General features: G+C 56.2%; 2 protein-coding genes and 1 long non-coding RNA gene across 6 annotated transcripts in view; 2 read left to right on the top strand and 1 right to left on the bottom strand.

Moving 5' to 3' along the window:
- Nucleotides 1-3,167, top strand: part of NFAM1 (NFAT activating protein with ITAM motif 1) — a 33,395-nt gene extending 30,228 nt beyond the window's left edge. Inside the window, exons 5-6 of the mRNA XM_022596627.2 lie at nt 1,216-1,302; nt 2,997-3,167. Coding sequence (XP_022452335.1) covers nt 1,216-1,302; nt 2,997-3,056 — 147 coding nt within the window. The 3' untranslated portion in view covers nt 3,057-3,167. The remainder of the gene's footprint in view (nt 1-1,215; nt 1,303-2,996) is intronic.
- On the bottom strand, nt 318-17,552 carry LOC149748086 (uncharacterized). The gene is made up of 3 exons (XR_016395066.1): nt 15,068-17,552; nt 14,448-14,554; nt 318-13,405 (listed from the first exon to the last, which is right to left on the bottom strand). It is a non-coding gene; the product is annotated as an uncharacterized LOC149748086 (long non-coding RNA).
- TCF20 (transcription factor 20) overlaps nt 14,935-18,458 on the top strand; it is a 192,519-nt gene continuing 188,995 nt past the window's right edge. For all 4 annotated transcript variants that reach the window (XM_089921395.1, XM_022596544.3, XM_022596545.3 and 1 more), the window contains exon 1: nt 14,935-15,138. In XM_089921395.1, the coding sequence (XP_089777521.1) occupies nt 15,091-15,138 (48 nt within the window). In that variant the 5' untranslated portion in view covers nt 14,935-15,090. The remainder of the gene's footprint in view (nt 15,139-18,458) is intronic.

Below are 18,458 nucleotides of genomic sequence, written 5' to 3'. Positions count from 1 at the left end.
AGGGAAACCACCTCCTTGGCAAGCAGCCGGCACCCATATGACATGCACACGTGGGAAGGAAAGGTTCCTGCCTCTTGCTTAGGCTGTTAGTAGCTCTGCTCCGACATCCCCCAAGGAGCAGCATCTGCCCCTTGCCTGGGACCCCGGTGCCCATCAGGGTCTGAGGAAGGGTCCAGGCTGTGACCGCAGAGAGGGGAGGGAGGCATCAAGCCTCCCTTGATGACCATTCAATGGTTATTAAGCACCTGTGATTCGCCAGACCCTCTGTTGGGCCCTTTATGTACAACATCTCATTTAATCATCCGTTGAGCCTGAAAGAGAGATACAATTATTCCCATTTTACAGATGAGGAAACTGAGGCACAGGGAGGTCCCGGGGTTGCCCATAGCTGGCAGGTGTCAGAGCTGAGAGTTGAACCTAGGCTTGTCTGATTTCAAAGCTCCGTCTCTTTCTACCATCCTGAGGCCTCTGGTCAGGCTGTTCATAGCTGGGCCAAGAGTGAGTTTGGCCCTAAGACACACATCTAGCTGAGCGAGGAGCCCCCTCATCATAGCTCATTTGGTGCTGTTCTCCAAGTGTGCCAACCACAGCTACAGTGACCCAGCAACAAACCAAGCACAGCTGTGGGAAAGGAGTGTGACTCCAGTGGGTACCTAGGTCATCTGTGAGCACAGGCTGGGGTGAGAGGTGAAGGGAGACCTACAGGGGTGGATGCGTGGGTGGGACCCTCACAGGGACAGGGCTTTGGCCCAGGGGAGTGAGGGGGGGATGACAGGAGAGCATCCTATTGAAGCCTTGGCCATGGGAGTCACATCTGGGGGCTGCTGGCTGCACCAAAGGACCTAAGGACAGGCAGGGACGGTGGGAGGGGGCCTGGGGCCTTCCTCTTGCCAGCTACCTGGGGGCCTGGAGAGCCCACCGGGCTGACCACAGGCTCTGCTAGAGCCTTGAGGTGATGTGAGGGGCTGGCAAGGGGCACAGAGAGGAGTGGCACTGTACCAGCGGGGAAGGGGTAAGATGGCTCCGAGAGGGAACGACAGGTGCACAGGTGCAGCCGTGTGACTGCGAGTGGCGAGGCTGGGGGTGGTGGGTGTCCCCTCACAGGTCTGCCCGGCCCCTGGGCTCCCTCGGGCGGCAGGGAGGTATAGCAGGCCGCTGCGGCCGGGGCCCTGCCCCTCTGTTCACCTTTCTCTGACCCTCCCACGTCTCTTGCAGGACCTGCAGCGCCGAGAGACCGAGGTCTACGACTGCATCCAGAGTGAGGCCAGCAGCCCGCCCTCCAACCAGGACCTGCTCTCCCAGGTATGCAGGGGCTGGGCAGCGAGCCTCGTCTTACTCCATTTGTCCTGTTCCTCATCTGGGAAATGGGTAAATAGGACCAGAGGAGTGAGCCACCTGCGGCTGAATCAGAGCCCTCTCTCCGAGGCAGCTGGCCTAGTGGTTAGGAGGTCTGGTAGATTTGAACCGCTGCTCCACCCCTTACCAGCTGTGCAGCCCTGGCCAAGGGGCTAACCTCTGTGCCTGCTTCTCCTCGGCTGTAAACTGAGGAGCCTAACAGCACTCACCTCCTAGATTTGCCATGAGGATCAAATGTCGTACTGGGACCCCGTAGGCGCCGTGCAAGATGAGCAATCGTAACTACCACTGGGCACGGTATAGTGTCTACACTGGCCAGTAAAGCAGGGGTGTTTGGCTTCTAGCTCTCCCCAGGCTGAAGGTGGCTAAAGCCGGGAGCTGGAGTCTACACTGATGCTAGCCTGGGAGGGTCTGGACAGGGCTTCGTTATTATCACGATGGGGCCTAAGGCATACCACTTGATCATGATTCTCTCTCTCTCTCTCTCTCTCTTTTTTTAAAATACATTTATTTATTTATTTATGGATGCGATGGGTCTTCGTTGCTGCACGCGGGCTTTCTCTAGTTGCAGCGAGCGGGGGCTACTCTTCATTGCGGTGCGCAGGCTTCTCACTGCGGTGGCTTCTCCTGTTGCGGAGCACGGGCTCCAGGAGCGCGGGCTTCAGTACTTGTGGCTCATGGGCTTAGTTACTCCGCAGCATGTGGGATCTTCCCGGACCAGGGCTCACACCCGTGTCCCCTGCACTGGCCGGCGGGTTCTTAACCGCTGAGCCACCAGGGAAGTCCCGATCATGATTCTCTCTTAAACCTCAGTCTGCTCATCTGTAAAGTGGATGAGTGACACTTTACTGCAAAATCAACTGCCCCTGAATTCAAATGAATTCCAAGTTAAGTAGCATCTACACCAGAGCTTTGGACAGCATCAAGTGCAAGGTTGGATTCAGGAGCTCAAGGGCTGTGGGTAGGCACCTTGGAAAAGCCATCGGGAAGTGAGGGGAGCAAGTGCTTGGCCCCGCTGGCCCAGGCTGACTCTGTTTGTTGAATCTCCTATTCTCAAAGCCCTTTGTATACTCATCCCTGAACTAGGCTCTGATTGGAGGCAGGGCTTCCCCAAGGATGTCTGGGCCGTCCCAGGCAGTGCCCACCATGTGCCAGGCCCTGAAGTCCTGGCAGGATGACTAGAAATGTTCCGGCCCTCCAGGATCCTTGGGTCTGCAGGAACAGGGTCACTGATCTTACAAACACACAGAGACATTTGTAGCCCCCTGTGAAGGGTGGGCTCTGGGGAGGGACTAGGCCAGAGCTGGGAAGGGGGCTCTCGGGGGTGCAGAGTGAGGAGGAGGTAGCCAGGGAACAGGTAGGATGGAGAGAGCACGCCAGGCAGAGGGAAGAGCACCTGGGGAGGCCCAAGGCAGGAAAGAAGAGGTCTGTGGAGTTGGAGGGCAGAGAGCAGGCATGGGCTGGAATGATGGGAGAAGAGGCTGGTGCGGTGGGCTTGGGCGCAAGGACAGGTCTCCCTGTCAAAGCTACTTGGGAAGCCATCTGTTTGTCTGCCTCTGCCTAAAACTAAAGTTGTGCAAGTTTTTTCTTTTCCCTCCCTACTGTTTTTTATTTCTTTTTTTCTTTTTATTTTTTTCCAGGAGAAACAACATAGATTTGAGGGTGACGGTGAATTTAACCTGGTCTATGAAAATCTCTAGGACAAGCTCTGCCTGCCCATGGGTCTTGCCCTGGATCAGAGGCCCTGGGGCAGCCTCTCCCTCCAAAGGACTTGATCTGTACCAGGAGCGAGGCCCCAGGGGTGCCCCATCACCTCACCACCACATTTAAGAGGGTGCCCTCTTGCCTTGGCTGGCCCCACCCCCACCGCCATTCTGCAGCCCGGCCACACCCGCCGAGTGTGCCACATCTCCGGACCTTTGCCCAAGCTGTTCCCTCTGCCAGGCGGGCCCTCCCTCCCTCCCCAAGGGCTCTCCTGAACACCACCCAGAGCCCTTCTTACCCTCTCTAGACACACGGGCCTTCTTGCACCAGCCTGAACCACCAGGAGGTTCCCGCCAGGGACCCTTGTCAGTACTGTGTGCACAGGGGTCCCAGCGTAGATGAATAAAGGAGCAACTAGGCAAATGGCCCCCGTCTCCCCGCCCCCCGCCCAACTAGGCCAAAGGCACAAGGTGACCACACAAAGTAGATCAGGGGGATGGCGTGGGGGGTATGGGGCATGGGCAAGAATGAACCATGCAGAGGCTGGGCTGGGCTCAGGGACAGAGCTGGAGGCCGGGGAGGCGGCTCAGTGGGGGCCTGGGACTGCAAGGGTCCGGGCACATGCAGGGAGCTCTCTGCCTCCCCCAGCAAGGACCCCAAGGTTGTTTCCCATCAGCCTGGTCGCCTACGCTCTGTGTGCCAACTGCTTCCTCACCACGCCCTGCTCACCACCACCTCAAACCTTCCCCAGCCTCAGGGCCTCGCTGCTCCTGGTCTACCTACAGCCCAGTTCCCCAGAGCCCCTCCACCTGGCCTATCTCGACCCCTCCCACCTCCTCTGTCTTTGTCTGCCTTATGCCCCAGCCCCGGCCCCTGGGGATCAAGGCCAGCCCGGCCCCTTCCCTCTTTGCCCCGGGCCGGTCCCAGCTGCCTGGAGGCCAGCCCTCTCCGTCGTGGTCCAGCTGCATAGCTCTGTTCTTGGGCCTTCCCCTGGGATGGGCGGAGGGGTCCCTTTGTGCTGCAGAAGCTCAGGCCCCATGGCCCCTCAGTGTCTGACCCTGAGCCATTTCTGCTGCTCGAGTGTTCACGTTACCCCTCATTTCACCTCACGGCAGCCCCACACTGTAACCTACCTCACAGGCAGACCAGGGCTAAGGGTGGGCTCACCCAGGCTGTCAGGCTCTGAGCCCTCCCTCCCCTGCTGTCCCCCATCCCTCCCTTGCTTTCCACTATTTGGTCATTCATGCAATGGGCAGGCCAGTCCTCCCTCCACACACACCCAGTGCTGTCCCCAGAGGTCCCTCAGGTGCCCTCTCACACAAACCCCAATGTGCCCAGGAGGGTGGTGGCCCGAGGCGCAGGCCCTGGCCAGACCCCCGGCTGGTTTGTGGGTAGCACCTTCAGCCCTGCAGGTCGGCCCCCCCGCAGGGTAAGGGCTGGGGCCGGCAGGGTGGGCCTGGGCTGACGTCAGGAAGAAGCCCCAGCCCCTCCGCTAGGGCTGTGTGTGGCCCCCTCGGGCCTGTGGCACGGTTCACAGCATCTCAGCTTGGTTCTGAGCCTGGCCTTGGAGCACACGGCAAGGGCTCTGAGCGGGAACACGGGGCTGCGGGGAGAGGCCCCCGCTCGCCAGAAGGCAGTTTAACGAACTCCTAGCCTGTTTAGGGAGGCGAAGCTGCCTTCCAGGCCCCCGACTCTGTCAGCCTGAGGCAGAGGCCGGGGCTGGGGGCCGGGTGAGGGAGGCAGGCCGCTCAGCATGCAGCGGAGCCTCTCCAGGGAAGACCAAAGGCAGCAAGACAGGACGAGGCCGCCTCGCTGGGCCCCAGAGCGTCCTCAGCCCCTGGCCCCGGACCCTCAGGCTGGGAATCAGCCTTTTCCAGTTGGCCCCTGGGGTAGTGCAGGGAGCCTGGAGAGACTGCGCCCCCCGCCCTGGCCCAGCCCCCTGCAGTCCCCTCTCCACGAAGCAAAGGATCCTGATGAGACCTACACAGGACCATGGCCCTCCCCGTGTTCAAAACCCCCCACTGTTCCCACCTCACTTGGAACAAAATCCCAACTCTTCCCTGCGGCCTGTGAGGCCCTCAGGGACCAACTCATCGCCCCTCTTGTGGACACAGACGTTGTCAAGTGTGGTGACCGAGCTCAGTTCAGGGCAAGGCTGGGCAGGCGCTTAGGTCTTCAGCGAGCAAGGAGAGAGGCAGGGAGGAGGGTCAAGGTGGAAGGGGTGACCCCCAGAGGAGAACGTTCTGGGACGCCCAGTACGGAGCCAAGAAGACTAAGCACCCCTCCTTCCCCAGCCCGCGGGACTGGGAGCCTGCGGAGATGGGCTGGTGCAGGGGTGAGGAGTGGCAGACGACTGCAGGGGGTGCAGGTGGCCACGAGGGAGGAGGAGGGGGCAGAGGGGACTCGAACTGAGCTCCTGGAGGGCAGGTTTGCATGGACTCTGAGTGGGCAGAGGAGAGAAGAGAGAGGAACCGCCCTTGGGGGTCATCTGGGGCTGGGTGGCCGCTGGCCTCTCTCGAATCCCAGCTCCACCTCCCAGAAGCCATGTCCACCTGAGCCTTGGCTTCAGCAACAATCAAGTCGCTGAGTGTTACTCAGAGAGGACAGATGGGGAACTCCCTGCCCTGCAGAGGCTCAGCGGGTGTGTATTTCCTTCTCCACTCATCCTTCAGGAAAAACAGGCTGCCACTGGGCAGTGCGGAGGGAATCTGCTAAATGAGGGGCAGGCCTCCCTGGAGGTGGGGACCCCCTTCTTTGGCCCCCTGCAGGCTGAGGAGCAACAGGTGAGACCCAGGTGAAGGGGAGCCTTAGACCAGCAGGGTGGATGGCAGCCATCCTGAGGGTGGACCCCTGGCCCTGGAGCTTGTAGCAGAAGCCCCTGGCAGCCTCTGATGGCCAGGCCTCGGGCACTGCTTCCTCCTGTCCGGACCCCGCCCCAGCCTCACCACAGGGGGGCGGACATGTATGTCACGGTCTCGGCCTATGTTTCTTTCTGCCTGACCCGCCCTAGCTCTGACCTGGGATTCCCTACCATCTCTAGGTCACACCCCTGCCACCCTCTTCCAGGCCTCTGGGCACCTGAAACATCTCACCCACTGCTGACACCCTCAGCCTCCACTGGCCTCTCCAGGGTAGTGGCTTAGAAATGGCCATTCTGCCCCTTCGGGCAGGTTTCAGCCTCCAGCCCTCCCTCCTGCTCCTGCCCCTCTCAGCACTTGGAGAAAATCATCCCTGGAAACCAAACCCAGGAATGCAAAGCGGGTGTGGGAAGCGGTTCCCCCCCTCGGAAACAATTTCCAAAGGATTCTGCAAAGCAGAGTTTCCATGGGAACACGTGCTGGTTACACTGGAAACCTTGGTGGGGCTGGGGTCCCCTTCACAGCACAAGGCAGGACCTTGGCGTGGGGGCCACGGCCAGACGCAGTCGTTGCATTTTGGCCACCGGGCCGCACTCACCTGAAATCAAGTTACAGGCAAATCTGCCTTTTTTCCCCATTCTAATTGAAAGGCTACGCTCCGTTCTAAGGATGGCTCTCGGATTTCCAGGATGGATTTTTATGTAGTTCTAGAGTTTTCTTGGCAGAACGCTCAGCCAGGAGAGGCGGGCTGGGGCCTTGGCCCAGCCAGGCTAACAGAGTGTATCCCTCCCGCACGCCGGGGTATGTCATTTGCCCACCTGACGGGCTTCGCCAGACCTGAATCCAGACTCTTAAGAGCTGCAGACAGTGGCAGGAGGCACTGAGACACCTTCCTTCCTAGGTGCCTTCCTTGACATGCAGTCAGAATTGTGGCTTCTGAGGCTTGATGGCACGTGGGTCAGGCTAACCGTTACTATTCCCTGCACTTGGTGTTGGCGTGTGTTTTGTATGTGTGTATCTCTGCAGGGGACACAGGCATGTACTGCAGTAAAACACGTAGACACTACAGCAAAGCGAAATTCTCTTTGATGTTCCTGCCACCTCCCAGCCTCCATCCCAATCCCCTCCCCAGAGGCAACCCTGGGTCATTGGGGCATATTTTCTTCCGGGCTGTTCTTATTGCATCGACATACATATATGCACATAGACAAACATAAAATATCTAGTGTTTGTGTGGGGTTCTGAAAAGCTTAAATGGAATCATCTGTAGGTGTTATTTGCTCTTGCTTTGTTCATGCAGTCCCACGTGGTGGGGATCTGCCAGTGACAGCACACAGGAACTGCCAGACTCTTTAATTACAGCAAAGGATTCCACAGGACTGATGGATCCTAATTTAATCAGGCCCCTGTTAATGCCCCTTTCAGTTGTTTATGATTTTCTAACCTCACAGAAGGTGCTGCAGGGAACACCCTTGGACGCATCTGCAAAACTTTCTCTGCAGGAAATGGCGAGAAGAAATCGCTGGGGCCCGGGGCGTGGACATTTACTATTTTAACGGACACTGCCAAATCGTCGTGCATGGAGGTTGCACTGGTTTCTGTTGTTCAGACTCTTTATCTACAAGATCTCATTTAATCCTGAAAACACACTGCGAAGTGTGTGTGTGGGGGGGGGCGGGCTTGTCTCCGCATTTTACCAAAGCAGAGACTGCGATTCAGGAAAGCTGACTGGCTAAAGGTCATGTAGCACAGAAGGGGCAGCGCTGGGCTGGTTCCAACTGTGTGCAGGCACAGGGCAGCGGGGGGGAGGCAGAAAGAGCCATGGAGGGACTCTGTGCCCCCCTGGCTGGGGGGCCCATGAAGGGACAAATTTCCTTAAGAATATTGCTCAGAATTGTGGGGACCTGGGGGTGTCCTCTTGCCCGTCAGTGGTCTATTTCCTTGGGGAAATGAAGGCAGGTCAGTAGGAGTGACGAGGCCAGGCCTGCCCAGCTGCCCACACCCACTGTGGGGCCTGGCCTCAGGCAGCCTGGATGTTTAGATCCCAAGCCTCCCCTGGAAATTTCCAGGCACAGCACGCCTGGAGGTGTGAGCTGCTTCTTAGAAGCTTTATAATCTGGGGTAATGCTGCTGTAATTGGCATTGTTTTGCATTTACAATCCTCTTGTTGCCTGAAAACCTACTCGCATTGGCATATCTAGAGAGGGTTTAATTTTACCACTCTGGGACATTGAGGGGCTGAGGAGCACAGGCTTTTTCTCTGTCACCCCCTTACCCACCCCATCCCACTTCTCCAGTGAGTGCCACAGGCCCCGCCGCAGGTCACATTCCGGTACAGCCCTGTACCTGGCTCCCCACCATGCACCCTGGCTGATCTGGGGACTGCTTTTCTCCCTAGTTCCCCCTTCCTTCCTCCCTCGAGCCCACCCATCTAGTCTCCAACCCCTCCTCTTTCCAGCCCTTCCCAGTTTCTGCCACCAAATTGATCTTCCTATAGCACAGATCTGACCATGTTACTCCCCTCTCAAAACCCTGCAGTAGTTTTACATTTATGGTCAATTCGTTTCAATAAACAGGCCAAGATAATTCAATGGGGAAAAACAGTCTCTTCAACTAATAGCGCTGGGAGAAATGGACATCCATATGCAAAAGGATGAAGCAGGACCCCTACCTTACAACCTGTACAAAACCTCATAGTGGCTTCCACTGTCCACAGGTTGGAGGCTTGACCCCTCAGACCTGTATACAGGGCTCTTACAATCCCTTCATTCTTTCAACATTTGTTCAGCTCCGACTATGTGCCAGGCCCTGTGCTGGGGCTGGGATAAGAGACAGACAGTTCTGTCCTCATGGAGTCCATCAGCCTCCTTTCTGACCAGCTCCCACTGGCCCAAAGTCACCCCAAGTCCTGTCCATGCTCCAATCATGGCTGCTGTTCCCCCTGGTGCCAAACTCCCCACCTCTGAACCTGAGCAGGAATTCCTGCTCAAATGCCACCTCCTCCACGAAGCCTTCCCTAAAACTCCCTCCCCCCCACCAAGCAGTTTCTTCATCTCTCTGACTGCTCTGACCTCCTTGCATTGAATCGGTTCACACACATCCCCAGGAGGGTCTGAGCTCTCTGAGCATGGCAGATATCTTACTCGTCTCTCTTTCTGCCTGACTCATAGCAGGGACCCAAGAGCCATTTGTTTCAAGAATAAATTCAACTATTCCTTTGCTGGTGATTTAGTGCTGATTCTTGCTGAAAAAGGGAGAATGATTTTTCTCCCAGATTTCCAGAAAGCGATCTTTAATTAGTAGGTGACCCATTTTATGTACATGAAAATTGAGAAAGACATGTAGCTGCATCGCACCACCAGGATAGGCAGGGCCATGAAAGTGCAAGTGGTGAAAAGGCAGCGCCCTATCGCCTGATGGGAAGGGGCAAGCTCTGTGCTGGATTGTTGGAGGCCAAGCCCTGGCACATCAGACAGGCCAGCGGCGGCCCCTCGCTTCACCTCCGGGCCGTGGAGGCTGTTAGGGGCTCCGATCAGTCGATGATGCTGATGCGTGCCTGTGGAGCGCACATCAGGGGCCGTGAGCCCTGTTAGGGTGGTCCTGCTAACTGATCCCAGAAGCCTCTGTCACTGCCAGGGGGATGTCTCAGCCGACTCAGCAATGTCCTGCCTCAGGGGCTTGTAGGCCAGGCCAGACAGCCCTGACCATGCGGGGCCTGGGACCTTCCAAGCAGCCAGCAGGACTGAGCCCAGTGGGGAGTGCTGGGTGGGAACACTGATGAAGCCCTGTGGGTCCCTAGTGTCCAGGCTAGGTCACAATCTCCCTGAGAGTGGCTGGCTTGGTAAGGAAGGCTCAGGGTGCTCAGGCCTTTAGAAGGTCCCCTACTCTGGCTTCCTGGGAACCAGTCAAGACCCAGCTTCAAATGCCCCCCACCTTCCTCCTGCAGCCCCACAGCCTACTGCTTCCTATGGGGGGGGTGCCTTTTGTGGGGGGGGCAAGATTGCTGGTGGCCCCCTCGGATCTGTTAGAACAAGTCTGTGCAGTGAGTCCCCGGGGAGGGAGATTCTGGAGCCGAGTGCCCAGGTCCAGAAAGAAAAATGGTAACTGTAGCGATACAAAGCAAGCCCTGAGCTCCCATGCCTCAGCCTCCCTCAGCCTGTGCCCGCGGGTGAGCCCAGCTTCCCTGGATAAGGGCAAGAAGCTGGGAGGGGCCGAGGAGGGAGTTGACCCCAGGTTAGTCTGGCCCCTTGGCCTGCACTCCTACCCCACATCTCAGTGTTTCAGGATGCTGTTGTCTTCTTTCTGGGTTCAAGCCCAGAGTTGGAGACTAAACAGAGCCTTAGGATGCTCCATCCTAAAACTGCCCTGCACACACACACACACTCTCTCTCTCTCTCTCTCTCTCTCTCTCTCTCCCTCCTCCCTGGGACATGGCCCGGCTCCACCCTCATTCCTCCACCCCAGCCTGCCCTGCCTTGTTCCCTTTCCTGCCCTTCGTCCCTTCTTTCTACAGAAGGGCCCTTCTGGGGTCTCTCTTAACCTCCAGGCCCTGGCACATGCAGCTCCCTCAGCCCAACAGATACTTAAATGCCTACTGAATTCTTGTCTGGAGCTAGGCACTGTTCCCATTTTATAGACGAGGAAACAGTATCAGAGATGTAGCAACTTGCCCAAAGCCAGGAAGCTGGCAAATAGTGCCACTGAGTTCAAGCCCCCAGAAATGGCTTCAGAGTCAGTGATCTGAACCGCTTCGCTTGGTTGCCTTCTGTGATAGGTTGAATAATGCCCCCCCCACAAGATGTCCACCTCCTAATTCCTGGAACCTGTGAATATTACCTTATATGGCAAAGACTTTGTACTTGTGATTAAGGATTTTAAAATGGGGAGATTATCCTGGATTATTACAATCACAAGTGTCTTTATAAGAGGGATGCAGAGGGAGATTACAGACAGAAGGTGGAAGGCAATGTGATGATGGAAGGAGAGAAAGAGATTTGAAGATGCTACCTTGCAGGCTTTGAAGCTGGACGTAGGGGTCCTGAGCCAAGGAATGCAGCTCTAGAAGCTGGAAAGGGCAACAAAACAGGCTCTCCTCAAAGCCTCTGAAGTGGCATGGCCCTGCAGACACCTTGGTTTCAGCCCACTGAAACTGATTTTGGATTTCTGGCCTCCAGAACTGTAAGAGGAAAAGTGTATACCGTTTTGAGCCACCAAGCTTGTGGCAACTGGTTATAGCAATCTAGGAGTCGGATATACTTTTCCTCCTGGAAGAGCCGATTCAGCGTCCTAGTCACCCCACCACCACCACCCCCGGTCAGTGGCTCACTCCCACTCTGTGCTCCTTGTGATGCCTCCTCACGGCTCTGACCCTGGAGGTTGCTGCAGCCACAGCTTCTTTGCTCACCCCAGCCTTGGCCTCTCCTCTCACTCCCAGCACTGACCTTGCCAGGTTGGTGTCATCCTCCAGTTGCCCAAGGACATGCACCAGCTCTAGGGCATGGCAGAGGAGGAAACTGAGGCTCAGAGAGGGGCAGTGAATGCCTGAGGTCACTTAGCTGGCAAGGGGCAAAGCCGGATTTGAATTTGGGCCTGTCTGATAGCAGGGCTCGTGCTCCCAACAACTCCTCTCCTGGTGGACACTTGGTAAATGTCCCTGAATGAGTGACAAGACAGGCAGACACAGTAACCCACGGAAAACACATCGTGGGAAGGGCTATGGGATCTTCAAGAAGGGTGGTAACTGTGCCTGAGCAAACCAAGGAAGGCTTCCTGGAAGAGGTGCCCTGGAAGGATGAGGGCACTCCAGGTAGAGAATATTATGAGCAAAGTTCTGAAGATGGAAGGAGTGAGATGGCAGGAAAGGTGAAGCCCTGGGAGGAGCCTGGAGAGATGACACCAGGCCCAGGTCATGAAGGGCCTTGGATACCAGGCTGAGGCTGAGGAGCCCACAGAGCTTGGGCAACAGGAGAGCCAAATCCCCTACATCATTCTTTAGGCGGCAACTCGACTGAGTGGCTCAGGGGAGGGTGGCCTGTTCCATTTGGAGGCTGCTGCCTCCAGAATCAAAAGCTTTGGGGCTGGGACTGAGACCGAGGAGGTAGAGGTTGGGGCAGGGAAGCAGACTGTAGAGCCACTTTGGAGAGGGGACAACAAGGTCTGGTGACCTACTGGCCTCAAGGCATAAGGGTGAAGGGATGTCCATGCCCCCATCCAGTGGACAGAGGCTGGTTTCAGTAAACAGAACCAGATGTACAGGAGTAGAGAGGCAACGTGGGGGGAAATCCAGGTGGCAACCAGGGGGAGGTGTCCCGAAGGCAGCCGAGAGAATGGGTCAGGACTCAGGAGACAGGTTGAGGCTGCAGACAGAGGATGGGGAGAAACTGGGAAGGCTGTGGTGGCCACAGCGGCAGGAGGAATGAGGTAATCAGGGAAGGTGTGCTGAGAGGTGACCAGGGCACCCGTGGTGAAAGGCTCTTAAGGAAAGGTCTCTTTCCCTCCTCAGCTGCTGCTGCTGCCCCTGGGTGCCAACCCCAGCACTCATCTGGGTCCATATGGCATTGGACCTTTCCTGGTGGGCTCCACTTTAGGGAAACCTGATAGCAAATTCCAAACCAATAAGCGCAAATAAATGAGGGGTGATTACTGACAATAGGAGAGGGTACACCACGGGGTGCCTCCAAATAGCATCTCCTCCAGTACGTTTTAAATGCTTTATAGGTCATTAACTACTTGACAGAGAGAGCCTGACACTTAAAGCAAAGAATTCTGCGCCTCTGCCAGGGAAAATCAATAGAAATGAAGATAGAGCATCACTTGCGTTAAGATGTACAGGGTGGGCAAACGGGATTTGATTTACACATAGTTTTAAGGTCCTCTCCATTGTGTACATTTATAAATCCCAAACTGGAGTTTAGAAATATTTAACTTCCCCGCGGCCTTTTTTTTTTTTTTTTTGGTTGTTGTTAATGAAATATTTCAAAGATGGGAAAGTACGGAGACAGGCTTAAACATCTAAGCCCATCACCTGATTCTGTCAAATAAAACCATAGCTATATAGCTAAGACTGAAGCTTTTAAATGTTACTTGTTTTTTAAAATGTTTTTTGTTTATTCTTCTTGGCTTTTCAAATTCTATCTTCTGTCCCCACCTCTTCAGGGAGACCTGAAGGCTGACCACCCACCCCTGCCTAAGACATCACTCCTTCCTCTGAAATCCGAGAGTAATTACTGCCTCTTTAATTAACTTGGCAATTAATCACCACCTGCTTGTGAAACAGCTTTTATTGTCCTTGTCCATCTTGCATGTGGGATGCAGGTGGGGGTGGGGGTGGGGGCCAGGCAGGCAGGGGGAGGAGGGAAGGCAGGCTGGGCTCTCCTCAGGGTCCCAGGCTGAGCAGGGTCTGCTGGAAGGAGAGGCTTGATATCCAGGGGGTCAGCTCCCTCCTGGCTCTGTTTAGGCAGCTGCCAGGTACCAGGAACTGAGATGAGCTGGAGAGAAGCCCCAAAAGAGCAGTGGGCAGCTAGGAGGGTAACCTACCCTGTGCAGCTTCAGGGCCCCTGCTCTGCTTCCCTCTGACCAGAATGGTCTTTCCATATTGGGTCTGGTTGTGGGTTGCACTGTGACCCCAAAAATGATATGTTGGAACCGTAACCACCAGTACCCGTGAATGTAACCTGATTTGGAAATAGGGTCTTTGCTGATGTAATGACGTTAAGATGAGGTCATACTGGATTAGAGTGGGCACTAAATCCAATGACTGGCATCCTTATAAGAAGGACATGTGAAGACAGAGACACAGGGAGAACTCACTGTGCCACCAAGCTGGCTCCTCTGCACACCTGGATCTGACTGCCCAGGATCTCAGCATTTCTTTGGTCGATTAACCCTCCCCCACCCAACTCCAGGAGCAGCTCCTACATCCTCCTCTGTCAGAGGAAGCTCTCTCCCCTATCCTATATCAGAGACCACTCTGCAATCAAAACGACTCTCTTGGGAGGTGGAGGTTCCCAAGTAACTGCCCTCCCCCCAGAACAGCGTGCCTGCTCAAGTCAGTTTGCTTAATGATAACCCCTGTGGCTCCCCCAGGAAAATCCTCCCACATGCCCGCAAAACCCTCAGAAGTGGGCAAGGCACACTGGTTTGAGCAGAGTGCTTTTAACTTCCGCTGTGATTGGGGGTGAGGGGGTGGTCAGAGAGGGAGAGGGCGCTGCAGGCTACCAGGATTTTAACACGAAGGCAGGGCTGTCTCACTCGTACTGCCAAACACAGCGCTCGGTGCAGCTTGTTCATTGAAACGATTCACCTTCTAACCCATCTGATCTAATCCACTCCCTTTTGATAGATGGGAAACTCAGGCCCGGACACTCCACAGGGCATCGCTGTGTAGGGTCTGAGGTCTAGTGATGTAAGCATGTCCCAAGTGACAGCGTTTCTTTGCACCTCAGTCTCCCCATTCTAGAAGGAGAATAGTAATACCACCCTCTAGGGATGTTACCAGCCTTAAAGATAGCTCTAAAAACCTGTATGTACATTTTCCGTGAATTCAATCAACATGTTCTGAGCGCTTCCTGGGTGCCAGGTCCTGGGGATACAGCGGTGAGCGGCACAAACCCGGTGTCCTGACTTCAAGGTTCTACCTATTTGGTAGAAAAAGACAAAGAAACGCATTACCCTCGAGGTAGTTAAGTGTTATGATGGGGTGTACAGAAGCAGTGAGGAAAAGGATACAAATCTCAGGAGGACCCAAAAGAGTAGTGGCGGACACAGGGGAAAAGAAAAGGCAAAGAATGGATCCCGCAACCCCACACCCCCACTGTCTGCACCCCTTCTTTGCCTTAGCCAATCAGGCGCCAGCATCGCCGGCCTACCGACTAATCAGGAGCCGGAATAGGAGCTCGAGTCGCAGACCAAGGCTTCCCCAGGGAGGGCGGCCGGAGCCCGCGTGCCCCGCCCTCCAGGCCCCGCCCACTCCCCGCCCACTCCCCGCCTAAGGCCCGCCCCGCCGCGGTCAGCCGCGCCTGCCCGGAGTTACTTGGCCGGCGGCCGGCCGCTGGGGCCCAGTATTGTCTTAAGGGCCGAAAAAAGAGGAAAGGGGGGAGGGTGGGGAACTGCCAAGTGACCGGCAGAGGATATACAACATTTTCTTTCACCATCGACAATCTTGCACCAATGTATGAAAGAGACGGTATCGCCTGGACAGGAGCGTGAGGCCGCGGGCAAGGTAAGCAGCCCCCCGCGGGCGTCTCCGGGCGTGGGGGGCACCCGGAGAAGATCGGGGCACCACCTCCCACGCTAAGTGGCTGTCGCGGGGTCTGTGTCCCGGTCCGCGCTCTGAAGGGTCTCGTGAGCCTTGAGCAGTGTGGACGCGGCCCCAGAGATGAGGCATCTCCGAGGCGGTGTGGACGCGGCCTCTGAGCTGAGACGTGTTCAGTGACCTAGGGGCTGCCGAGGCGGTGTAGACGAGCGCAGGTGAGCGGGCTGAGGCGCCCCCGAAATCCCGAGGTAGTGGAGACTGTTCCCGAAGGCTGGGGTTGACGGTCCTCGTAACTCGCGGCGGGTGAGCCTGGAGACTCGGACTATGACTGAGGCACCTTCCAGCGACCCGGGGGCAGGTGATGCTGTGTGGACCCGCGCCGCAGAACCACGAGCAGGTGTACACGCGGGCGGGTGGCAGACGCAGAAAGTTTGCAGGAGCGCGCGGCGCGGACGGAGGGTCCGCGTGCCGACGGAGGCGCCGCGCTGGGGCTGGGACCCCGCTCACCGCCGCCGGCCTCAGCCGCTTCCCCGGGCCAGAGGCGCCCTGGGGGAAGCCCCAACCCCAGCCTCAGCTTCTGCAGCTGAGGCGGCAAAGGGAGTTGGGGAGGCAGTAACTGAACTGAGCCCTAGAGGAAAACCAGAGATTGATTTCGAGCCTCTCAGGCAGGTCCGCCCAGCACCTGCTCTGTCCCCGCTGAAGCCTGGGGCATCTCCATTTCACCTGTGAGGGGCAGAGCCAGCTTGGTGTCCAGACACGCGCTGGTCATCAGCTGAGGGGACTCCAACCCGGCCTGGTCCAAGCCCGGAGCCCTGCCCCTTCTCTCCTTCCACTTCTGCCTCAGGGAGGAGGAATGGCGCCAGGATGGTGGGGGGGAACGCAGATAAAACCTGGGAGTGGGGTGTCAGGAGGCCCTGGATCGGGACCCCCGGATTTGCCTCCCCCTGCCCCTTTGTGGCTCCTGGTGGCCTCACAGCATCAGGCAAGGGAATGAATGGAGGAGGGAAGGTGGGGGGAGAGTATGGGACAGGTGAATCTAGTGCTCACCTACCTCGACCCAGGGGAGCTGTGTCTGGCGCAGATCAAGTGGGGCAGGGTAGCTATGTGACACTCTTCTGTAGGAGAAGAAAGACACCCAACCCCAGTCTCTGCCACAGAGGAAAGGCAGAAGGGGGCCCAGAGGCTGGAGGGACACCTACAGGTCCAGGGTGCTTCTCAGGGTGGCCCCACCTCTCTGTGCCTTTTGGCCCCGTTCTTACTTTCACACACCCTCCTAGTCTCTGTGATTCCTCACAGGTCCTTTGCACATGTTATTTATGTTTTTGATCAACAAGTAGTCATCAAACATCGACAGTGTCCCAGGCACAGGCAACTCGGTGGTGAACAAGACAAACCCCGTCTCTGCCCTCACAGGACTTCAGACCAGTGCAGGGACATAGCTGGTGAACAACAGTCAGGAAAGGAATGGGGATAGGAGGCAACCTTGAGTGGGCATGAGGAAAGGCTTCTCTGCAGAGGCGACAGTGAGTCAGAAGGGTTAATGCCTCATCATCAGTTCTTCCTCCTCCAGGAAGCCTTCCCTGACCTCCCTGACCTGACACTTTCCCTATGCCAGGCTCTCATAGCCCGGGAACCACTCCCTCCATGGACATTCTTATGTCATTATTGGGTTGATGTTTGTCTCCTCCCATCAACTGTAAGAGGCATGAGGGCAGGACCTGAATCTCTTCTGGGTAGATGGTAGGCCAAGCGAATAAAGGATGAGTAGAATTTCCCCAGAAAAACAGGAGCTGCTCAGCCAGGTCAGGCATCCTGACAGCAGAAATTTTTCTTTCCCCGTCCCCGGCCTGAGTCCTGGGCTCCACACCCCATTTGCTGTGCAGAGATACAAAGTAAAAGAAACCAGCAGGCCCGGTGAGGAAGAGAGCAGGAAAAGGCTTGGCACAGATGGCCCACTGGAGCGCCGAGCCTGGCCCTCAGGAAGGGAAGAGACCCTTCTGGGGGGAGGCCTGGGGACAGGTGACTGTGCTGCTCTCTGAGTTCAGATCAGCCTACTCCTCATTTTTCTGTCCCAGCTCTGGGAGGCTTGGTTTCCTTCAAATGCCACTCTGGGAGAAGGTGGTGGCCAGCAGGGTCCCCAGGATGGCCAGGGTACAGGGCCACAGTAACTTCCCTCCTCCCCCCACATCTTGGACAGCCAGGACCCTGGGCAGTGCCTCTCTGATCTGGAGTCAGGCCTCTGGGCCACAAATAGCAGCCCAGGTGATCTACAGTTCATTTAAACTCCTGGCTGGAAAGTAGGAATCAGGCTTAGAGGGACAACTCTTATTTTCATTTTTCATCGTTTCTACGCTCAGTGAATTCCTCCCTCCCCTGGCTCTGACAGACCTGTGCGCCTGGCAGCTTTCCTGTGGCAGACTATGCTCTCACAGACGCCTGACAAAGCTTTTAGTGCGCCCCCATCCTCCCCACTTCAGGGGACTGAGCGGCCTCCACGCACAGCTAGAGAGTCTGCATGCTTTATTCAGGCCCTGGCAGCGAAGGAATAAAAACGGGCTCCCCACCCAGCCACCCAGCCAGCCCTCCTGACTGGAATTGCTTTAAAAAATTAACTTGCAGATATGGAGATATGTGTACATGTATAGCTGATCACTTTGTTATAAAGCAGAAACTAACACACCATTGTAAAGCAATTATACTCCAATAAAGATGTTAAAAAATTAAAAAAAAATAATTTACAATGATTTACTCCCTTTTGTTCTATGGGGATCACCAGCATTTTAAAGATGTATTTAGGGGCTTCCCTGGTGGCGCAGTGGTTGAGAGTCCGCCTGCTGATGCAGGGGACGCGGGTTTGTGCCCCGGTCCGGGAACATCCCACATGCTGCGGAGCGGCTGGGCCCGTGAGCCATGGCCGCTGAGCCTGCGTGTCCGGAGCGCGTGCTCCGCAACGGGAGAGGCCACAGCAGTGAGAGGCCCGCGTACCGCAAAAAAAAAACCAAATAAAAAAAAAAGATGTATTTAAATCAGATTCACTGCTCCCAGTTAAACCTTAACTGCCTCCCCCCGACCCAGCAGAAAGAGCACTGGATTTGGAGTCGGGCAGCGACTCAGCAGTTCACGCCAAGTTCTGCTAATGACGAGCTGTGTGACCTTGGGCAAATTACTTAACCTCTCTGCGCCTCCATTGGCTCCTCTGGTAACTGAGGTTAATGATAATCCTTCCCTCACAGGGTGTTGTGAGGATTAAATTAGATAACGTTCAGGGAAGAGGCATGCAATGCCAC

Source organism: Delphinapterus leucas, chromosome 11, assembly GCF_059928025.1.
Source record: "Delphinapterus leucas isolate spDelLeu-1000000601 "Yukka" chromosome 11, BTC_Dleu_Yukka2, whole genome shotgun sequence".
Taxonomy (NCBI): domain Eukaryota; kingdom Metazoa; phylum Chordata; class Mammalia; order Artiodactyla; family Monodontidae; genus Delphinapterus; species Delphinapterus leucas.
The sequence above is the reverse complement of the archived record's forward strand: the minus strand, read 5'-3'. Positions and strand labels throughout refer to the sequence as shown.